The sequence below is a fragment of the Aythya fuligula genome, chromosome 1 (assembly GCF_009819795.1).
Source record: "Aythya fuligula isolate bAytFul2 chromosome 1, bAytFul2.pri, whole genome shotgun sequence".
NCBI lineage: Eukaryota > Metazoa > Chordata > Aves > Anseriformes > Anatidae > Aythya > Aythya fuligula.
Window position 1 is genome coordinate 197,883,036 of NC_045559.1, and position 20,764 is coordinate 197,903,799.

At 40.4% G+C, this 20,764-nt stretch overlaps 1 protein-coding gene across 2 annotated transcripts in view; it reads left to right on the forward strand.

The window, feature by feature from the left end:
- Positions 1 to 20,764, forward strand: part of NOX4 (NADPH oxidase 4) — a 117,261-nt gene that overhangs the window by 89,618 nt on the left and 6,879 nt on the right. The window contains exons 14-18 of one of the 2 annotated variants that reach the window (XM_032199976.1): positions 6,548 to 6,667; positions 10,033 to 10,141; positions 10,674 to 10,742; positions 12,836 to 12,936; positions 18,002 to 18,091. In XM_032199976.1, coding sequence (XP_032055867.1) covers positions 6,548 to 6,667; positions 10,033 to 10,141; positions 10,674 to 10,742; positions 12,836 to 12,936; positions 18,002 to 18,091 — 489 coding nt within the window. Of the gene's footprint in view, positions 1 to 6,547; positions 6,668 to 10,032; positions 10,142 to 10,673; positions 10,743 to 12,835; positions 12,937 to 18,001; positions 19,006 to 20,764 lie in introns of those variants that run through there. The other variant, XM_032199966.1, reaches the window with a different exon arrangement.

Consider the following 20,764-nt stretch of genomic DNA (forward strand, 5'->3'; position numbering starts at 1 on the left):
ATGGAGAAGAATTAATGTAACATTAATTAAGAATATTGAACCAAGAATTTGGTACAGAAAGTACATGTACTTTCTTTGAGAGAACAAAGTTGTCTGAATACATAATTATACTTGATTGTAGTTCTTATAACGGTTTTACACACCTTTTTAATGAAGTAAGTGAATGGTCTAAACTGATGCTTCTCTCCTGTGATAGTCAGCAATGAGAAACACAGCCTGTCCATAAATATTTTTGGGAAATATTTAGACAATTTTATTCAGTTCTGAGGAAAAATAACTTGGTCTGAAAGAAGGCAATATTAAATTGCAGAGTTGTAGAGTGCTATAGAGTTCTAGAAGGGATAGCCATACTTGCAAGGGTGTCCATCAGTAGTGTCTGTTTTCTGTTGTCTTCAGTGGAAGTGCCATCTCAGATGGAAATTCTTCTTCAGTCATCCCTGGGCTTTTGAGGATATAATAACCTGAAGAACAGATGATTTCATTTTGTTTTACCTAACCAAGGAGAAATCAATGGTACTGAGATATTTAAATCCAATGGCTTAACTAGAACTTAAATAAAATAATGATAAATTGCCATGTTACTATGAGAAGAAAATCTGGTAATAAATGATTCAGTATTTTTTTAAGCCATCTACCTTGTTACAATTGGTTGTTGCACCAACAGATAAAGGAAGCAACTGCTATGGAAGAGAAAAGAAAATTTCTAGAAGCTCTAGTACACTTTAAAAATATTGTTTGAAGTTGAAAAGAAAAAAAAAAGTGTGCGATCATAAATTAAGCTCATGATATTTAAAAAAAGATGAGTGCCTAATGAAATCTGAATTAGAATGATAAACACTTTGCAATCTCGTGCAAAAATAGTATATAAATTTAATTGGACCCACTGGGTTTTACAAGCTTACTTGTCCAAGGGAGTGCTGTTTTTTGTAATGAAAAACATCGTCCTTCACAATGTCAGAAAGAACACATGGGAACCTCTGATCTCACATGCCAGATGTCACATTTTGTTACACTTACAAGCCCTGAAAAGCCATAGTAGTTTTGGAAATCCATCCAAACCAAGATGTCATACTTTGTTCAAGTGTTGGTTCTTCAGCTGTAAAAGGATGTTGGTACTAAAAATGCTTTCAACAATCACAAGCATTCGGGAAAAAATAATGTCAGAGTATATGCTTATTATTTGAAGTTTAAATATTGACATGACTTCAAAAGATGAAGCAGCTGTCTGGATTTTTGATGCAGAAAATGGTTGAAAATATTGCATATTAGTAAGTACAGTGTCTTTGAAAAGTAAAATTTGTTGTAACTATGTTTTTACTAAGAACTGTGAACTGAGACCTGGGTCCAAAGTGTGCAGGAAGACTTCAGCAGTCCATTTTGCTTTATGCAAGCCTAGCATGTGAAAGATTTCCTCACATATAAGTTTCAGAATTGGATGGTTTCCAGTATTATTTATCTGCATTATTATTAGTGCCCTAAAGAACCATACATCAGGAAGCCCTCCTGATAATGCCCAGCCACATAGCAGAGACTGCCCTGACCAAATCAATGCCAACTTGAAGAACAGGAGACAACAGATGGATACCATCAGACAACAAAATTCAGGAAAGGGCAAAAACGGTACTGGACCAGAATATAACTGAGCTATGGCAAGCAAGTCAGCAGACTGACTGCTGTAAACTTCTGGTTTATTTATTTATTTTTTTTTAGATATTAGAGAAACCAGGGAGAGGAGCCTTAAGAAGGAGTTTGAAGGGAGATAATGAAATAGCTCTGCAGATGTTTACAGAAATTTCCTCCCAGGCATGAAGGGCAGTGGGGGAGGAACATGAAAGCGCTTGTTGGAATATTTATCGCATGGGGGTGGGAGCTGATGTTGTGGGCTGTCAGAGGGAGGTGGGTGGCATCCCTCTGGTGCATAAGAAGGGAGAGGAGTTAGAGTCACAGGAGAGCACAAGGAGAGTTGAAGCCAGCAGAGATTCAGTTCCTTAGAGGTCTGAGGCTGTATCCACCATGGTGGTTCCAAGCTGAGGTTTGGTAGAGCAAATTAAAGAGAACAAATGTGGGAAGAGGGTTGTTCACTTGGTTTTGTTTTGATTTTGGGGAACTTTATCCAAAATCTTTTGAATCCAAGGACGACACCAGCTCTTCACAGGGAATTCAGCTCCAGCTGAAGATACCTAAATGCAGGTGTTTGTGTGCGAACTGGGTATCTGATGTCCAGTTACCTCCGTGGAGATTTGTGCCTGGCTTCAGGTGCCTCAGGCAAGGTGTCTGATGCCACTTTAGGTCTGCCTGGTCTTTAGCAGCCATTCAGAAGGACACCTATCTCCAAGGACCTGTTGAATTGAGTCAGTACAGTCAGTAGACACAGAGCAAGCAGTTCATCACACCCTGAATAGATTAATCTGCATCTCTTTTGACTGTACTGGGGACTTAGTATATCTTTATACAAAGATATCTACACTTGGGTCTTAGCAACAAACTGACTACTGCTGCATGGATATTGAAATATACTGCTCAGTGAAATCTGCGCTCTGCGGACGTTAGCAAGAGTTTTGACTTCAGTCAGATGAGGACGTACTTTCTGTGCTTTGTGCAGCACTTAGTATCCAGTCATTCTGTTCAGCTTGCAAATGCCGATGCTTCTTTATTAAAATTTCCTACAAGCTCTTGAATTAACACCCCTAGCCATCTGTTATTCCACTAATATCCGTGATAATGTCTCGCGGTAGCTCCCAAAGCTGCAGCTGAGCAGTGAAATACAAGGCAAGGCACTAAGCTTTTCGAAGTCCAGCAGAGGTGTGGGCAGGTCTCTCAAACATCACTCTGCAGTTCCTGATGGAAGATGACAAGTAGGGTCTCAAAAGCAGTGCAGCTGCCCCTGTCCCCAAGACAGCATCCATTGGTTTAGGGATAGCCACGTGTTACTGCAGATACATTGGCCCAGTGCTGGAAAAGCTGTTTTGGTGCTTGTTGGAATACTTATGTCCTGCTGTACTGGGCTTTAAAACAGGAAATACGTTCACCAGCTATCTGTAAGACTCTGTTTAATACTGTGCTCTGCTGTTTTTTGTGATGCATTCTGTTTTGAAGGGCTTTTTTTCTGTTTGTGAGCTGAGAAATTGTGCCAGAATAACTGGAAGCAGTCTAAAGACAAGAAATGAATACATGTGAAAAGAACAACTCGTTATTTGAATAAGTTTGCCTGAAGGGCGTATTTCTAAACTTTTACTAAAATCTATTCCTTCCTTCATGGTTAATTAAATTAAAGCTTGGGGGGAGGACCATAATATAGTAGTGTGATATATCTGGGACATAACTCAAGAAACAAAAAGACATCCTACTCCCCTTGGCTCATCTGTCTTTTTATTGAATGCTGTGAGATTTCATTTGCAATCATGAGCCACTTCTGTACAGAACTTTTCCTTTCTACCAGACGAAAGGAAGAGCATGTTGACAGGAAGTGAGAGTTGCATAATCCCTGCACAAGTCAATGGCTGAATCAGTGCTCTGTTCTTCACCACACTGCTTTATATGGCATCTGATTTTTTCCTTCCTCTGACTTGAATGAAAGAAGGATCAGTTCCGTAACAGACCACCTTCATCAGGGCATCAGAGACACATTTCTTTCGTTAAAAATTATTCCATAGCATGCTGGGGTTAAATAGCGTGTTTATGACATCCATTCAACAAAATCATCCAGGGAGATTATGTTATCCTTGGAATCAGCCTCTACAAGTCTTGTAGAGTGGGCTAATGCAGTAGCAATATTTCTCCAGCTTTTTCCCTGTTTTTCTTTCTTGCAGTTGGAAGTGGTGACTTCTGGCTGTTCTGTGCTGGGCCACATGCAGGCACAGCAGGAAGCCCTTGGCTCCTCTGACTGCATTTGCTGTCCAAACAACTGCTCCTCACCCCCTCAGAGAAAGAACCAGTGGGCAGATAAAAATATTTTGCAGGCCAGATTTGGCTAATGGGCCATGAACTGAAGCAGCCTAATCAAAATACATGTTTAATTGAAGCTTGTTTCTTGAATTTTTGGCACGGAATAGGACACGTGCTTGTCTGGTTTGGAGGTTTTGCATGTTTCAACTTATGATCACATTAGTGGTATTCAGTGGCACTCAGACTTTCCAGGAATTGCTTAGTCCCATGTGAGAGTAGGCATACATACTTGAGGTAGTCCTCAAGCAGGCTCAAGTGCAAAGTGGCACCTTTACAAAGTATGACTATAGTCAGATCAGCTGTGGACATTTCTGGGAATATCTGCTTTGCTGGTTTGCGTTTGTGTTTTTTTTTTTTTTTTGCTTGTTTTCCCCCAAAATGTTGGCTTTGCCTGTGTATCTAAATGAAACTTAATGCTTCATATGTAGAGTGCAAGAGATTTCCCTCATGCCTGTACTTATATCCTTAGTACCATAGGGAGTGATTTTCCAAATTTCACTTCCAGGCAGGACCTTCCAGGCAGGACCTGGTTAGGGTAACATATGCATAAGAGGTATGCCAGGATTGGCAGTGGATTTCAGTTGCTGGTCTTGGTAATCCTGTACAGATTTTTCACCTTTTTGCCCACACAGAGATCCCCAAATCAGATCTATGTTGAGACACACATCTGAGACCCATAACATTTGTGGCCTTCTCTCAAAATGTCCCTGGACCACACAGCTTTCTATGCTGGGTTTCTCTACATTGCCCCTGCTGCTTATTTAAATAAGATAACACGGTAGTGACTTCAGAATATAAAGACATAAATAAGTATAAGCATATTTAGTTTTCAGATCGATTAGTTATGAATTTCAGATGCATTTTAACTATATGCTATTGCCAGGAGTTCTCATGCCTTCTGATGATAGGTGTGGGTGGCCCCCTGTCTTCTATTTCTCTCTCCAGGTAGGACAGCAAGACCCAAGAAAGGAGTTTATAAGACAGAGCATAGATAGGGATCAGCCATTTATCTCTAGATCCATCAGAAATTAGGTAGTTAGCCATCTTTAGACAAGAAACTTTAGAAGAAGGAGCCTAACATAAAAGGCATTGAGATGTTGGTAATAGCAAAGGTCTGAAGAAATTTCCCAGAGAGGACTATATTGGCTGAAGATAACCCAGACAAGATGTTGACTTGACTGGTAAGATGCCAATGGTCAGACCACAAAGCTAAAAGAAAGGGAATCAGGCTGTAAGATGTTAATTTATAACTAACAGCCAGCCCTCAATAGGAAAGAATCAGGTAAGGGGTGGAAGACATTGTCTGGGAAAAGAGACGCCTCTTCAGTGTTTAAGTCTCTGGCTGATGCTATAAAGGAGAAGCCTAGTCCATTTATTAGGTGTACACTGTGCCTAGCTTGGTTGCATAATTGCACAAGTATGTATAAAAACGTGTATGTTGGAGCTTTTTTCTGGAGTCATGCCAAAGGTTGATCTCACTCAGCCTTGCTGTGAGCAAATACTTTGTCACTGAGCTGCTGAACACAGCGCTGGTCCCACTGGTTACCTAAAACGTGATGATCCAGTAATTCATTCATACACAGAATGCACCTTAATGGAATGTATTGTTCAAGTTTTCTTCATAATTATTTGTAAAGATTAATCTATTACTGCAGCCAGGAGATGCACTTGCTTTATGTAGGTAGAATGGGGGGTTATGTGAATCTTAGTAGAAAAATTACTGTCTGTAAACTTTGGTGTGTCTGTGGGTGGCCTTGGTCAGACTTTCAGCAAAGTAGTGAATATTTGGAGGTCAAACTTGTGAAGTTGCCTAAAGTCCTGTTTTCTAGTTACAGTCAGCTGACCTTTCAGCAGTCTCTGAAATACTCAGAATGGGTTGGAAATGGAACTCAGTCTCTTAAGCGATCTTTATAAACAGGTAGACAAAACTATTTTAAGAATGAGAGGCATGAGGCAAAGGGGTACATCTCTGATTTTTTTCCCCTCTTCAGGTATATATTTGTGATAGATTCACATTCCCAAGAGTCTGGACCTGAAGTGAAGGAGTAGACAGGTGGTAATTCATTTCTCTTACATACTGCAGGATGGATAAATATCACTTCTTTATTTTCTGGAGGTCCTTGAAAAGCATTATGAGAAGCCAGGAGAAATAGATGTTTGTACCCTTTGTCCATCTCAGCAGTTTCTGATGTTCAAGGAACCTTCTAAGCACGGCTAGCCAAATTCTGTCTTCCTGCATATGACCCACCGAGCTGTTATTGTTTCCAGTGGAGCACTTTCTTTGTCCTCTAATACCAGACACAAAGGACAGTAATAATTAAGTCATTTACACTGCTTGATTTAAAAAGGCTTGTCTAATCATGGAATGTGCCAGGAGATTTTATCTGACACAATTTTTTCATGCCACCTGTACATTGGTTTCTCTCCACAGTCATCCACATCAAGCTTTCAAGCACAAAGGTTTTCATAATTTGCATCCCAGGAGTAATAAAAAATTGAAACAAATTCTTTGTAGAATTTTAATTCCAGTGCTCTTTGCCTTCACTCTCTCCTTTGATTTTTGCAGCTTTCTCTAAAAGTGTTCTTTTTGCTTTTCTTGAAGACTGTATGTGGATGGACCTTTTGGAAGTCCCTTTGAGGAATCCCTGAACTATGAGGTCAGCCTCTGCGTGGCTGGTGGTATTGGAGTTACGCCATTCGCATCAGTACTCAACACACTGCTGTAAGTGAGCTCAAGCTTTTAAAATCCATTTCTTCCCTCCACCCTGCAATTTACCGTAGTAGTGCATGTCAGATGGGGTTTGAGAGTATTTCAAAACTTCTACTAGCAAACACAAGTGAATTTCCTTAAAGAAAGGTAAAGAACCGGGATGTCCCCTGGAGAGCATACATAATCTCATACAAGCTGTGTAACCCAAAGAATTCTGGCAGAGTTGTGCCACTAATGCACATGAGCTGGGACACTTGGACTAGTGTTATATCCTACCACCAGCCTTCACCTGCGACTATTGATTGCTATAGTCACAGACCCTTCAGCTAGATTTGTTCCCTGGTCTCTGCTTAGAGGAGGCTACGCACCATGGTAGTGTGTTTTTGAGATTCAGGAGGTCATGACAATCCTGCTGGAAATGCAGGGCAACTCTCCAGTTCTGTTTGAATTTTGTAAAAGTGTAAACTTAGGGTTTAAAGGAATGGGCTTGACTTGGATTCAGGTCATGTTTGGATGTTTGACTCTATTTGAAGTTTTAAAATTTTAAGTATGAATTTTTTCTTTACTTTTTTTCCCCTTTATTTTAATTAAAACCTTTGAAATTATGTTCAGACCGAAGGTTTCATGTCCTGTTTCTCTGTCACACTGGCAACATGCTTCCACCAAATCTTACACTGTATGATGTAGACTTGCTTTTATGATTGCTGCTGATTTTTATTGCTGGAGCATTGGCTAAGAGCTCCAGTCACAATTTAAGCACCCCTGTTTCATAGGCACGGTATAAACAGCCAACCAAAGCAGCAATCTTTCTCTGAAGTGTAGAAAGGCTAGCTGCCTTTGGGAAGGTTTTGCAATGCACAGCTGAAGCATTTGTTCTAAGATGTAATGCCAATAGCCAGCTCTAACTCCAAAATTAAAACTTGGATTTTAAATGCCATCCACGTTCTTCTGTCCTTGATCTGGGCTGGACCTGGCAATGCTGAGCACTTCAGAAAATAATCAGCCTCACCTGTCTTATAGTGCAGCCCTCAAAGACCATCTTGGGCTCCCTCATTTTCTTTTCCTATTAGTGTATTGATCATCTTCTCAAAGTTAGAAAGAATGTGAAACTTGGGTACAATTTTGCTGAAAGCCTGTAGTCCAGATGGGTAAGCTGACCATTTTTCTTGGGATGGTTTATCCTTGACAGCATTTAGCTAAAATGTCACAGATCATAATGATGGGCCAACAGCAGCTAATGAGATGGCTACCCCAACCAGAGTGTTATTAGAAGCCATAAGAACTTGCACAGACATTGCCATAGAAGCTTAACATCCAAAAACTTGAGCAATCCACGCTTTTGGTTAAAGCCATAAATTACTTCCAAGCAGCCAATCCATAATCTGGCTTTGTAGCCAGTCTTCCTCATGTGCACTGTAGCATTATGCTGGGGAATAATTTTGTGACTCTAGAAAAAAAAAAGTAACAATCTCAGCCTGCTTTCATTCTCAGTATTTAAACATCTACAACAAATCACAAGCGTACTGGATGAGCTGCCTGTTGTGTTTACCCTGGCTGAGAAGCAGAAATTGGCAGGTGTGAAAATGCAAACTTCCTTATGATGCCAGCGCTGCAGAGCAGCGGGGCCAGTCCTGTTGTGTCAAGGACAGGCAGTTCTGGGGGAGATCAGAACCCTGTCGAGATGGAGAGGCATTTTGTTTCTGGCTCAATTATGTTCCTGTTGTATGAGCACAATTTAATTTCTGCCCCTGCCCTTGACTGCACTTAACTGTTGAACCCTGCACCTATTTTTAAGAAGTCATGACTTACATTAACAAAAGCTAGTGGCTTGAAAGCTAGTGTCTTGCAATGGGAGGATCCTTAAATAACAACTTTTATTATGGGCACTGGTAATATTTAATGAAAGAAGTATTATTTGCACGTGGATGTGGTTATAATGGGAGACTGCACCTGGGAGATTGTCTCTGAAATTACTGAGCTACAGCAATTCCGTACAAAATTCCTTGCATTTTTCTCTTCTTCTTTTGTCTGTTTTATGATGAAAGGCACTTATTTTCCTTGCTACTGCTTGTAGTTATCTTGTCACATCTGACCAGATTGTGACCCTTCCTAAGGGTTTGTCTTAGAGGTAGACAGAAGAAGATGGAAGAAATCCTAGTCTACAGGTCAACAGCTTACAAACACAAAAGCTGAAGTCAGGACTTGAAAGACACTCCTTCCCAGTCTTAGTGCATGTTTTTCTCTCTGTAAGGGAGGGATCACATAAAGGTGAGTTCTCAGCTGCGGCATGCTGCTGAAAATGTCTCCGTCCTTGCTCCTCATGCTTATGGTGGAGGTTAATAGCATGGAGAGGTGAGACAGTGGTTGGAGCCATCCTTTATGTGTATTTGTTAGTGCAATACCATGTCTGAGTATGCTGGCAGCCTTAGAGTTTAAATAATGCACAGTGGGAGTGGTGAGGTGTGTTATGAAGCTTTTTTGCTGGAGTTGGCTCCTGGGACTGGTATTTGAAGTTGCCATTCGTTGGTCTTCTCTATCTGAACATTATTTTAGGAGGAGGAGGAAACAATTTTTTCACTGGCCATTTCAGTGAACTACACAAACAGCATTGGCTAACTAAGAAAAGACTTCCTGGATATTTTTGTTTGGTTTGAACTCATTAATCATCAGGATTTTTTTTTTCACTTCTATTTTCTATTGGAGTTTATTCCAATACTTCCTTTGTGCTATATTTGCATTTTGTTTGCATAAGAAATCTGACATAAGATTCTTGTTTTTCTAAGCGAAATGTCAGAATCTGTCCATGACTGCATTTTACCCACCAGCATTTTCAGAGGACTGTATTATATCTCACAGTTGCCTAACACAATGGAGCTCTGATTTGATTTGGTCTTTGTGACTCTGCTGCAGTATTAATTATAATCAACTAGAGCCTTTCACATATACTGGCAGAATTTAGTCCTGACATTATTGCATTTGTCAATATTTTCCTCTTATGGGTCGCTTTATAAACCTAATAAAGAATTGACATAATACACTTAAACTTCGAATGTCTGCTTTGCTTTGAAATAAAAGTCTGATGATGATACATGAATCTATATTTGCAGCCCAGATCATCTATATAGTTGACAACTTCCTAATGCAGAAAAGGGAGCTGCGAGGGGTGTTGGCTCTGCATTAGAGATTTAATATTCCCAGAATCATCCTTATAGACCACATTGGTCATTTCAGTGTCTGATGTATCATAGGATGAAGAACAACTTAGCAGTTGGCTTCTAATAGAAATTCACGTTTCCACTAATGAATATGAAGCAACTTAGTTAACGTTGCCTTTTTAAAATAATAATTTTTAATTCCCCAAACATTTCATTTTCAAGTGATGGCTGGAAACGCTACAAGCTGAGAAGACTCTACTTCATTTGGGTGTGCAGGGATGTTGAATCTTTCCGCTGGTTTGCAGATTTGCTCTGTATGCTGCATGACAAGGTAACGGGTGTTGCTTGGAGGGATGCCAATAATGTAATAAATGCAGGGTATGTCCACACAACACATATGGCATGCTATAAAGAATACCAGCAAACTTCAGCTCTGCCTAGGCTACCTGGCCTCCATTAGTGCTTGAAGCTGCATAAACCAGTGTATGTCACACTGGTATTTCATTGCACAGTGTTGCTGGACAGCTTTCTGTGAAATTTATGAGATGGAAGAGGAACATACAGGTTGAGGAGTCTGAGTGGCCTTTTGCCTTTTGGCTCGTAGACGGATTAAGAAGGGAGGGGGTTTACAATTTAATGTGGATTTTAAAAGGAATGTGGCCTTCTAAAATAATATTTTGCACACAGCATGATGTGCAACATTCCGTAATGCACAAAGGGGTGCTATGTAAACACATCTTCATTAAAAAACTTACTTCAGTGATGCTGAAACCTGAGTCCATCAGCATAGTAGGCACAAGTGACTTTATACTTCCTTTAAAGAAGGGATATTATTTCACTAGCTGTTTTTATCATCCTCCCAGCTTTGGCAAGAGAATCGACCAGACTATATAAATATCCAGCTGTACCTCAGTCAAACAGATGGAATACAGGTATGTGGCTAAATGCTGTTTGTAAACCAAACTAGACCTTGGGGTAGCAGACAATGCAAACTGTCAGTCATATGCAAAAGAGAATTATTGCAGATGGTAAAACAGGAATGAGGCCATAAGATCAAGTGATTGATTCATTGCTAGGGCAAGAGAGCAAGTCCATCCCCACCGCATAAAAGAATCTGGTCTAGTAGCCTTAACTTGATTATATGTGGGCAGAAATCCATATCTTCTTTTTCTAGGAAAGAGGTCCTTCCAGGCCAGGCCACAGACCAGACAGTTGGCAGGGTTTGATGGGAAATCTGCATCATTGCTGGGCTAGGAATCAAAACAGGATAGTTGTAGCAGCATGCAAGCTCAAATCTTCCTTTAAAACAAATATTTTGAGAGAAGATGGCTATTTTTAAAAGCTCTGGATTTTTTTTTTGTTTGCCTGAAATATCAAAAAAAAGTTACAAAGTGCTTGATGTATGAGACTGTAAGTTAACTGCCAGTTGTCGTATATTGTCAGCCCCAAAAATGTTCTCTTTCCTCAGCTCCTGGAATCTCCTCCCAGAGATATAGATGCTTATGATATTCATTTTACATTATTTAGCATGTAAACCTAGGCCTGATTCTTTACCCAGCTGCGTCTGGAAGCTTTACCATTCACTGCAGTGGGCCCAGGACCAAGCCTAACAACTACTACAAAATGTGAAATGCAGTGAGAAACCATGCCCAAAGGATTTTGATCTGCCTGGTATCAGGTAGAGACAGCATAACATTCCCAGCTCTGGTAGGAATGCTATCCAGTATTCTAGATGATGTGATAGCTACAGCAGTTATGAACAGCGCTCCACAGCTTTAATGCCTGGATGACATACGTCATTTTGAATGGTGTGCTTGAAAATATCTAATTGTGAACCTGCTGTGGTTAAAATTTTAACCTGGTTAGGTTAAAAATGAAACTTGAAGCAGGATTGCATTGCAATGACACAGCAAGATTGTAATGACAGCCAATTCAAAGCAAGTTTTCTGATCCTGTGTATCAAACAGCTACTGAATTTATTATTTAAGTCAACTTTGTTTTAAGTCTTTCTTTAAAGTCACTTTTCTTTTGTGGCTGTTGAACAAAGCTGGCATGAACTACAATGCTGATGATGATTTCTCAAAGGGGGTGTTAAACTCAACTCTCCATTGCCTTACAGCTTATGTGTTCACTGATGTCAGTCCAAGTGCTGACTGCTACCAAAATTAGGGCAGTTTCGCTTTGTGCTCCCTTTGCTTGGGAGCAGTATGCTTTTGTGGCAACAGGGAGTCAATCCCTTCCTTCAGCAAATGCCTCTTGAATATAGAAGGCCAGGGGAGAGGATGAGTTGGCTAAGGCTCTGTGTTTGCATTGGTATGAGCCATGTTTCAGATCATTCTGCAGCAGAGAGAATGTGGGATGCTAAAGATGTAATTCCTCTCTGCCTTCCTGTTGTGTTAGGACACAAGAACCAAGGAAAGGTAATAGCCCTGCAGTGGAAGGGCATTTGACCTTATAAAATTGCTGGTGAGTTAGCATTGCTGCAGTGGGTTGGGTTCCATCTGGGGACCAGTTTTGGCTGCTTTCTGCTGTTGAGGCAGCACAAAGCAGCTGGCAAACTACTCTCAGGGAGAAATGTAAGATTTCCCTTGTTACTTTTTCAGGCCTAGTCATCTTAATAGTACCTTGTATGTAATCGAAAAAAAATTCTTCAGACAGAAATATGATTTTTGCATCAGCAGTGTTTCTTCCAGCTAAGCATTAAAGGCCAATGAGGGAATGAATAATAGGAGCGTAGTTATTGTTTTATGGCTTAAATAAATTGGTTTAAAAGTAATGGGGAGATTAATGAGCAGCTGCGAGAGGAACAATGTATAATAAACACCAAGGAGAGCCATTGAAAAAGGCAGTGAGTAGAGGTATTGATGTATGAAATGGCTTCAGTTTTAATCACAACTGCCTGATACTTGGGCTTGGGTTTTACACCTCAGCGATATGGTAAGTCAAGCAATGTCAGAAATGGGAGCCCTGGGTGATGTGAGGCAATCTGCAAATCAGGCAGCTTGCAGTTTTTTGTTTCTTGCAGAAAATAATTGGTGAGAAATATCAAGCCCTAAACTCGAGGCTTTTGATTGGACGACCCCGGTGGAAGCTCCTCTTCGATGAAATAGCAAAGTGTAACAGGCGGTGAGTACTGGTCTGCTAGAGGGATGCCACTGTTTGAGGGATGGGGATACTAGGTCTTTGCAGCTCTGTGTTGTATGAAAATGTTCTTAGAGTTCTATCTTGGACTCCAATGTTCAAGCTACTGATGTTGAAATTAGCTGGTATTTTGCTCTGAGAGATAGCCTGCACAAACTCAAACATTAAAAATAAAACAACAAAAAAACTCAGCATAGTTCATCTTTTCATGCAGCTTAGGATGTTCAGTGGCCCAGAAAGTGAAAGTAATAGATTTTCATCTCATTGCACTGGGATTGCATGTGTTTTTATCCATTGCAGTATCTTGCTTGCAACATAGGCTGTTTCTATATATAAAGCTGCAGGTTTTTAAAGTCACTGACTTCTCATATAATTTTAATGATTTATTGTACTGGATTAAAACAAATAAAATGCATAAGGAAGAATCTGGCTGTCCTATATTGTTTTTATTCAGAGGATATATTGTCTTCAGAGATTCCTGGCAGTTTTTATTCTTTGTTAAGTCCTGGCAATGCCTTTTTACTGTGCTAGGCGAACATACTATGGTCTAAAACAAGACAGTTGTAAAACAGAAGACATGCAATTAGACTATGGAATGTCTTTTTCCAGATCCAGCTTTGTTGGTTGGTTATATTACACCCTACTGGCAGTGTCCTGACTTAAAAGCTGATGTGGTAGACAGGATTGTGTGAGTCTTCCCTAATCTGCTTCTGGCAAAGTCAGTAGGGTCGGAGCCTCAAGCCACCCACAGTAGCTTTTGAAGGTAATCTGTCTGCACCAGACTGAGAGGTGCTCTCACGATCCTTTTCACCTACAGACCTTTTCCCTCAAAATGTTTTTTGTCTTCTGTTTCACTTGTGAACTGTTGCCCATGGCTTATTCTCCAGTCTTCTGGAGCTGAATATGACTAGGGGATTTGGAGCCCTGTATCTTAAGAAATATTGAGCACCACTGTGTATCACTGTTGGCAGTGTAAGCTGCTGCAGCCATGTATCTTGTGTTCAGGTCTTAAAGGATGTTGTGGAAAGGATGCCCCAAAGGCTGCTGCAGAGCAAACGAATACTACTTCAAGAATGGCAGTAGTAAAGAGCCATGGGAAAGATGGGGAAATAGGGAGGGCAGAGAAGCAAGTTGACTCTGGCTCAGGCTCCTGCACAGAGGTCTGCTAACCTCTTTTTGCTCCATTCTAATGGCTTTTTTTTTTTTTTTGCTTAACTGTGTGAATCCAGTTTCAAAAGATGAAAATCATAAGGCTTCTGCCACTTCCTTGCAAGGCTGCAAGTGCACATAATACAGATGAAGCTATTAGTGGTAGTCATGCTTGCTTTTTCCTTTGCGCTTTCCATTGCATTATGCCTAATTAGACCTTCAAGTGCCATTTCCTCTGCATTTTCACGCCAGGTCTTTAAATTATACCACCATTTCCAAGCAAGGTGTCTCTTATTACCTAAATAATTCTCTGCCTCTTTTTCACCATCCTGCAGCTTGCTAAGATGTAGGCTTTCTTACCATTTGTCACCCCTTATCACAATATATAGATATAGGTCTGTTTCTATAGGTGTAGTTACGTGTAACATGATAAACAGTAGTGCAACCTGTAAATCAACTATACCACAGAAACATGGATATCATAGATGAATATTCTGTTTCCCTGGACAAGACAGAAACTTCAGTTTTTCTCTGTAGTCTGATTCCTGGTCTCCTGCTAACTTTATTTCAGTTCTTATTTCTGAGTAACTTTCTACCTAAATAACCACGCTGCAATATGGAGACCAAAAAAAGAGCTGGGCAACTAAGTTTTTTTCCAGCATCTGGTGCCAGCATTCAGATGTTCACATGTATTTGCAATCATCCCCTTGGGCTTGTTTATGGGCAGCCAAGAAGCCTAGATATTTTCCATTTTTTATCTTGTGACTTCAGTCAAAGCTGTGCATAAGTAAACACACAGCTGGCAAACCTCTCATCAGTTCAGCCATCTGATTGGTTTGTGGTTTGTGAATTGTTGCTCTTGTTGCTGCTTGGGTCCCAAATAGCCAAAGTGCATTTGTAAGTGTCTGAGCTTTGCCAGAGCTTCGGAGTATGACATGGGACAACCCGGCCTCAGGCTCCTAACTCTTCCCTCCAAACTGATTGGAGCAGACGCATGCCATCTACTGTTGATATTTTATATGACACCTGCAGTCTCAGGGATGTGCACTATGATGGTTTATGTAATAAATTATTGGTCTTGTTTTTCGTGCTTTTTGGGGACAGAGCAGCAGCCTTGTTTCTGCTCAGTTGTGTCCTGAGTGAAAAGCTTACACCATGCTGTTGCAGAAATGCTTTCTCAGTTTTGCTTTGTTCAAATAGCTGCATTTTTCCAGATGGGAGACTGACCTAGAAAAAGACGAATATCTGTAGGAGAGGAAGGCGTGGAGTACCATGACACATATCTCATGCTTTGTAAAGGAGATACTCTCTCTCTAGGAATGGATGTGGGATTTAAAACTGGAATATTTCAAGTCTTGAGTCTGTCCTCTCTAGGTCGCAAAATATTTCAGCTCTCCCTCAGCTCCCACTGTTCAAAAAACAGATGTAAGAATACTGCTGACCTACTCATCCAATAGGAACATTAAGAAGTCTTGAAAGGGTAGTTATTTATGTAACGCTTTGAGTGAATAAAATCCTATATTAATAATTATTCCAAAGAGGGGCCTATAACACAGCTTCCCCGATTGTAAACATGCTAGTGGTATTTAAAAGATTTTCAGACATTATGTCCCAGCAACACTTTGCTGTTTTCCTCTGAGCAACCAGGTAAATCATTGACCCAAACAAGTGATAGGCAATTAAATCCCGTCAGCTTGAGGCAGTAGTGTACTGCTCCATGCAGGAGCTGCTTTCAGCTCCCTGCCTGCTTGTGTCACAGCCTGTGCTGCAGCAAACCAGGCAGGAGGAAAGTATCTGCAAGCAGGGAAGTGGTGGGTGTAGGTGGGGGAGGACATGTGGGGTGAATTGTGGGAGGTAAGTATTACGCAGCATAATATTCAGCTGCTGATGCTGGGTATCTGTAGGAAGAACACTTGAGAACCTCTGGCTCGCTGTATGGGGCAATGCCAGGAGCTCTTCCGAGTCAGCCACAAACCTCTTATGACAGCTTAGGCAAAGCACTTTACCTTTTGGTGATTTTGTTTACTGCCCAAAAATTCTCTGAACCTTAGAAGGTTGTTGCTAGGATGGGGGGTACATTAGCAGTATGTGCAGCTTGGAAATGCCTGTGCTTAGGAGGTGTGTACATACATACATACATATATATGTATATATATATATATATATATATATATAATGAGAAGGAGAGAGATAGATGATCTCTGTTTTTTATTTAGCAGTTGTCTATACTAGTTAGACTGATGAAAGCAATAACATTAATTCCATCAATTAAATGTGCAGTAGAAAACATTCTTGCTGCCAGCTTACATACCCTTTTTTTCCTCTGTGCACAGAACAGAGGATGTTCAGATTCTGCAAGTGCTGAGAAATCGTGTTTGAGACCAACAAGCAATAGTGTGCTCATTATTTCTGCCAATCCAGCCACCAACGCAACACCCTTTGCCATTAAGAGGAGTTCTGCCAGGGCATGAAAGTTTAATAGATATACATAAAAATGAGAAAAGTGTGAGTTATGAATATCTGACGTGGATTGATATAAGAGATGATGTAATATATGTCAATTAAAATGTCAGCATTGTGAGGTGCCTGCACAAGGACACGGTTGCACTTACCTCTGTAACTTTGTGATGCCTTTTGATGTTTGAGTCCTCAGGTGTGCCATGCCAGTGTTTGTGTCCCGTTGTATACCATGGGCTGCCATGCTGTTTGCACTGCTGTTTGACATCAGTGACATACACTTGGCAGTATGCATCAAAGATTTCTGTTTATAGGCATGAGTTCCCTTTTTTCACCAAACATATACACAGGCAGCTTTAAACTGTGCATTTGAGTATCTTCATGTGCTAAGATACTTTGTGTTAAATAGTCACTGGATAAAATACTGAAACAGTCCTAGAGGCAAGGACCAGAACTCAAAGTCTCCAGCCTCCTGGTGAGTGCTGTAAATGATAATAGTTAGAGCCACGTTCCCCTTTATGTTCTCTCTCCATCCCACTAATTCTTTTAAGATTTTTCTGTGTAGTGGCACAATTTCAGCAGGAAGATGAAGACTTTTTTTAAAATAATATATAAGAGACAGCACCACATCCTCTTTTCTCGCTCCTTCCTTACTCTTCTCCTCATCTTTCAAGGGAAGGGAGATGATGAATATCATGAGTGGCTCAGCTCTGCTGTTGTGTATTTGCCCTGTTCTACCGCTAACTATTGCCCAGAGTCTTTAGATGCTGTGTGACCGTGAGTCTGACTTAAAGCTTCTGTGTAAGGTGACCAGAGTGCAAAGTGGTGCTGTCAGTGGAGTTGTTGTAATGGATCTGGCCTGATAGCTGGATATGGATACAAGGATCTTTTTCTGTGTTTAGCTTTTCACAAGGCTTTCCAATACAGCTACTGGAGGAACGATTTCATGCTAATGTGAAACTAATGTGGTAAAGTTGTTCTGCTGCTGCCAGAAATAATCGTGGGTTAGTAGTGCTCTGTTTTCATTGTTGTAACAAATCCCTGTTAGTGACTTGATCTCCTACTTGTGTAAATCAAAAGTTACACTAATAAAGTTGTTAGAGTAAGACACGTTTTTTAACTCCCCCCAAAAAACAAACAAACAAACAAAAAAAAGTGATTAATTAGCAGTTTCTCCTTGCTTGGTATCTTGAGACTAAGATGAGGTTCTTTTTTGCAAGAGTCATCTTAGTCAAGTAAGTAACAGGATGTGATGTGGAGAAAGATGGGAGAGATCTAGTGGCTTCTGTAATACCAGCTACATGACCTAATGAGTTGTTCTCACCCTAAAATCTGTACATAGTTGGCATTTCTATAATACTATGAAAGCAGAACCCAATTCTGTCAATTGTTAGAAGTTAGTGTTCATTCACAATGTCATAACTTATTTTATTTTCCCTTTCAGGAAGACTATTGGAGTTTTCTGTTGTGGACCAAACAAAATCTCTAAGATACTTCATAAACTGAGCAACAGCAGCAACTCTTATGGGACAAGGTTTGAGTATAATAAGGAATCCTTCAGCTGAAAGTCTGTTGGACTAGCAAGAGTCTCTAGAAGATAAAAGTGCAATTTTTTGTTTGTACAACTTAAAAGTTCAGCTGTGGTTTAAACAGACAGAAATGTACCAAAGAATAGCACAGTTTTTCTTATTTATGATTATTTAAGAGTCTGGAAAATGATGGACATGGCAGTATACCAACAAATAATAAGTGCTTATGCTCAAAGCCAAATGTTCTCACACAATATTTGTGGCAGCAGTGATTCTTTGGAGTTGTTTCTGTTAATTGAAAAGTACAAACACTGGGGAGAGACACAGTTGCTTTAAAAGCCAATGGAAGGACAATCTGTGGAATGTTCTTCCACTTCAACCCTCTGAAGTTGGATCAGTAAATTAAACCCCAGGTTAATCCAAATGGCAAAACATAGTGCATTTCAAAGACCTATTGCTTTTGTTGGTATACAAACCTTATGGCTTTGGGGTGAGACACTCCATACTACAGGTTTTATGCATTGCGGAATTGAGATTCTGTATTTCAAATATACAGTGTTACTCTAGTCTGCTTCTGTCATGGGTGTCAGTATTCCCACCTTGAATGGAAGAAAGGGAGGAATTTAGGCACATCAATTCAGCATTCAGCAGTTTGCAAAATAAGTGTGATTTGTGCAGCCAGAAATATGGGGCAAAAAAGTAATTAATGGGAGGACATGATGTTTTAGTATACCACATGCTCAACATGGAAGTAGCACTCACATGCCCTGAATGTCAAATACTTATTAAAGCATTCAGGTGTTCTTACTGATTAATTTCCAATGAAGCAGATTGAAAACCAGTTTTGGAAGCTGCAGATTGTCTGTGGTTGACTGTGATCCTTGGATTACAGAATCACAAAATCACAGAATTTCTAGGTTGGAAGAGACCTCAAGATCATCGAGTCCAACCTCTGACCTAACGCTAACAGTCCCCACTAAACCATATCCCTAAGCTCTACATCTAAATGTCTTTTAAAGACTTCCAGGGATAACCATCACTGGAGTCGGGCTTGTTTATTCAGTCACACTGGTGGCCCTAAAAGCAGGATCAGGCCAGATCTACAGCAGAGTAGGAGTGAGGCCTTAATTTCTGTGGCTCTTGACATCTTGTGTGCAGATCAAAACTTCTCAGAGTCATAGAATGGCTCAGTTTGGAAGGGTCCTTAAATACCAACTCCAACCCCCCTGCCACAGGGAGGGACACCACCCACTAGATCAGGTTGCTCAGGGCCTCATTTAACCTTGCCTTGAACACCTCCAGGGATGGGGCATCCACAGCTTCTCTGGGCAACCTGTGCCAGGGCCTCACCACCCTCTGAGTGAAGAATTTCCTCCTAACCTCTTAGCTAAATCTCCTCTCTTTACATTTAAAACCATTGCCCATTGTCTTGTCATTATTTGATTGAGCAAAGAGTCACTCTCCATCTTTTTTATAAGCCTCCTTTAAGTACTGAAATGCCACAGTGATGTCAGCCCGGAGCCTTCTCTTCTTTAGGCTGAACAGCCCCAGCTCTCTATTATATTTTCAGTATGTTCCATAGGGGAGGATCTGAAATATTCAAACATAAGTTCTTATTCCCTGTCCTTATTAAAGCTTTTTTTTCTGACTGCTGATAGGTGCCAAGGAAAGGCTAGGGGTTGAAACAAGCACTTGAAAACTTTTTGGTTCTGAGAAGCAATATTTTGTTCCCTCATTTCAATAGCCAATCCAATTTCCTTTATTTTCTCTTTACTCTTTTTATGTTATTTTGCTGAGAAGGGGACATTTAAGCTTGCGCCAGACACTTAGCTGGCATTAACAGCAATCATTCTACTGCATCTGAGTACAACAGTACTGCTTTACACTTGCTGAAAACCTGGCCCTTCATCTTCAGCAGAAGCTTGGAAACAAAGCCTGTAGCATCTGCAGAATAAGCTCATGTAAAATATCTCATCATCTCTCATACCTCTGGTTCACCTGTATTTAGAACAGTGCATTTGATTCAGTTTACTGCTTTCCAATGAATGAATTTTTCATTTCAGTAGGAAAGACTTACTAATTTTCACCTCACAGCACAAGCTCTCTATCAGTATCAGTATCAGTATTCAGAGGAAAGCATTTTTCTGGTAGGTGGTGTATTGGCATGTTGTAAGTGTAACTAGTGAAGATGAGTTTGATCTTTGCCTTGGCAGCTTCTGCTGTGGAGTTGCCCCAAGTGCAGCAGCAAAGCCCCACTGGGATGTGTTTCTTAGTGCCTGGACTTTGCAGGAAGTTCCTGCCTCTGGCTCTGCCCAATTTGAAATTCAGAGGGGAAAGAAAGAGCCAGAGATGGACTTATTCCTACTGATGAGAATTCTCAAAGGAGCCTAGAGGAGACAGAAGCCAAAATAGAAATGCAGTGTGAGATTGGAGACTACATTGCAGCTACTGATTTTATTTTTTTTTTGAGGCTGGAAGGATCATTATTTTCCTATTGGATCTCCTTCATCTGTCCCTGTAAAACTGGAGGTATGCAGAAAAGTGTCAGATCATTTTAATCACTAATATTTCTAATAGTGCATGCATGGATTTCATAATAAGCATAACACTGATGGCAACATGCATAAATGTCAGGTATTGCCTGCACTGTCAGCTTTTGTGTTTGTTTGCAGTTAGCT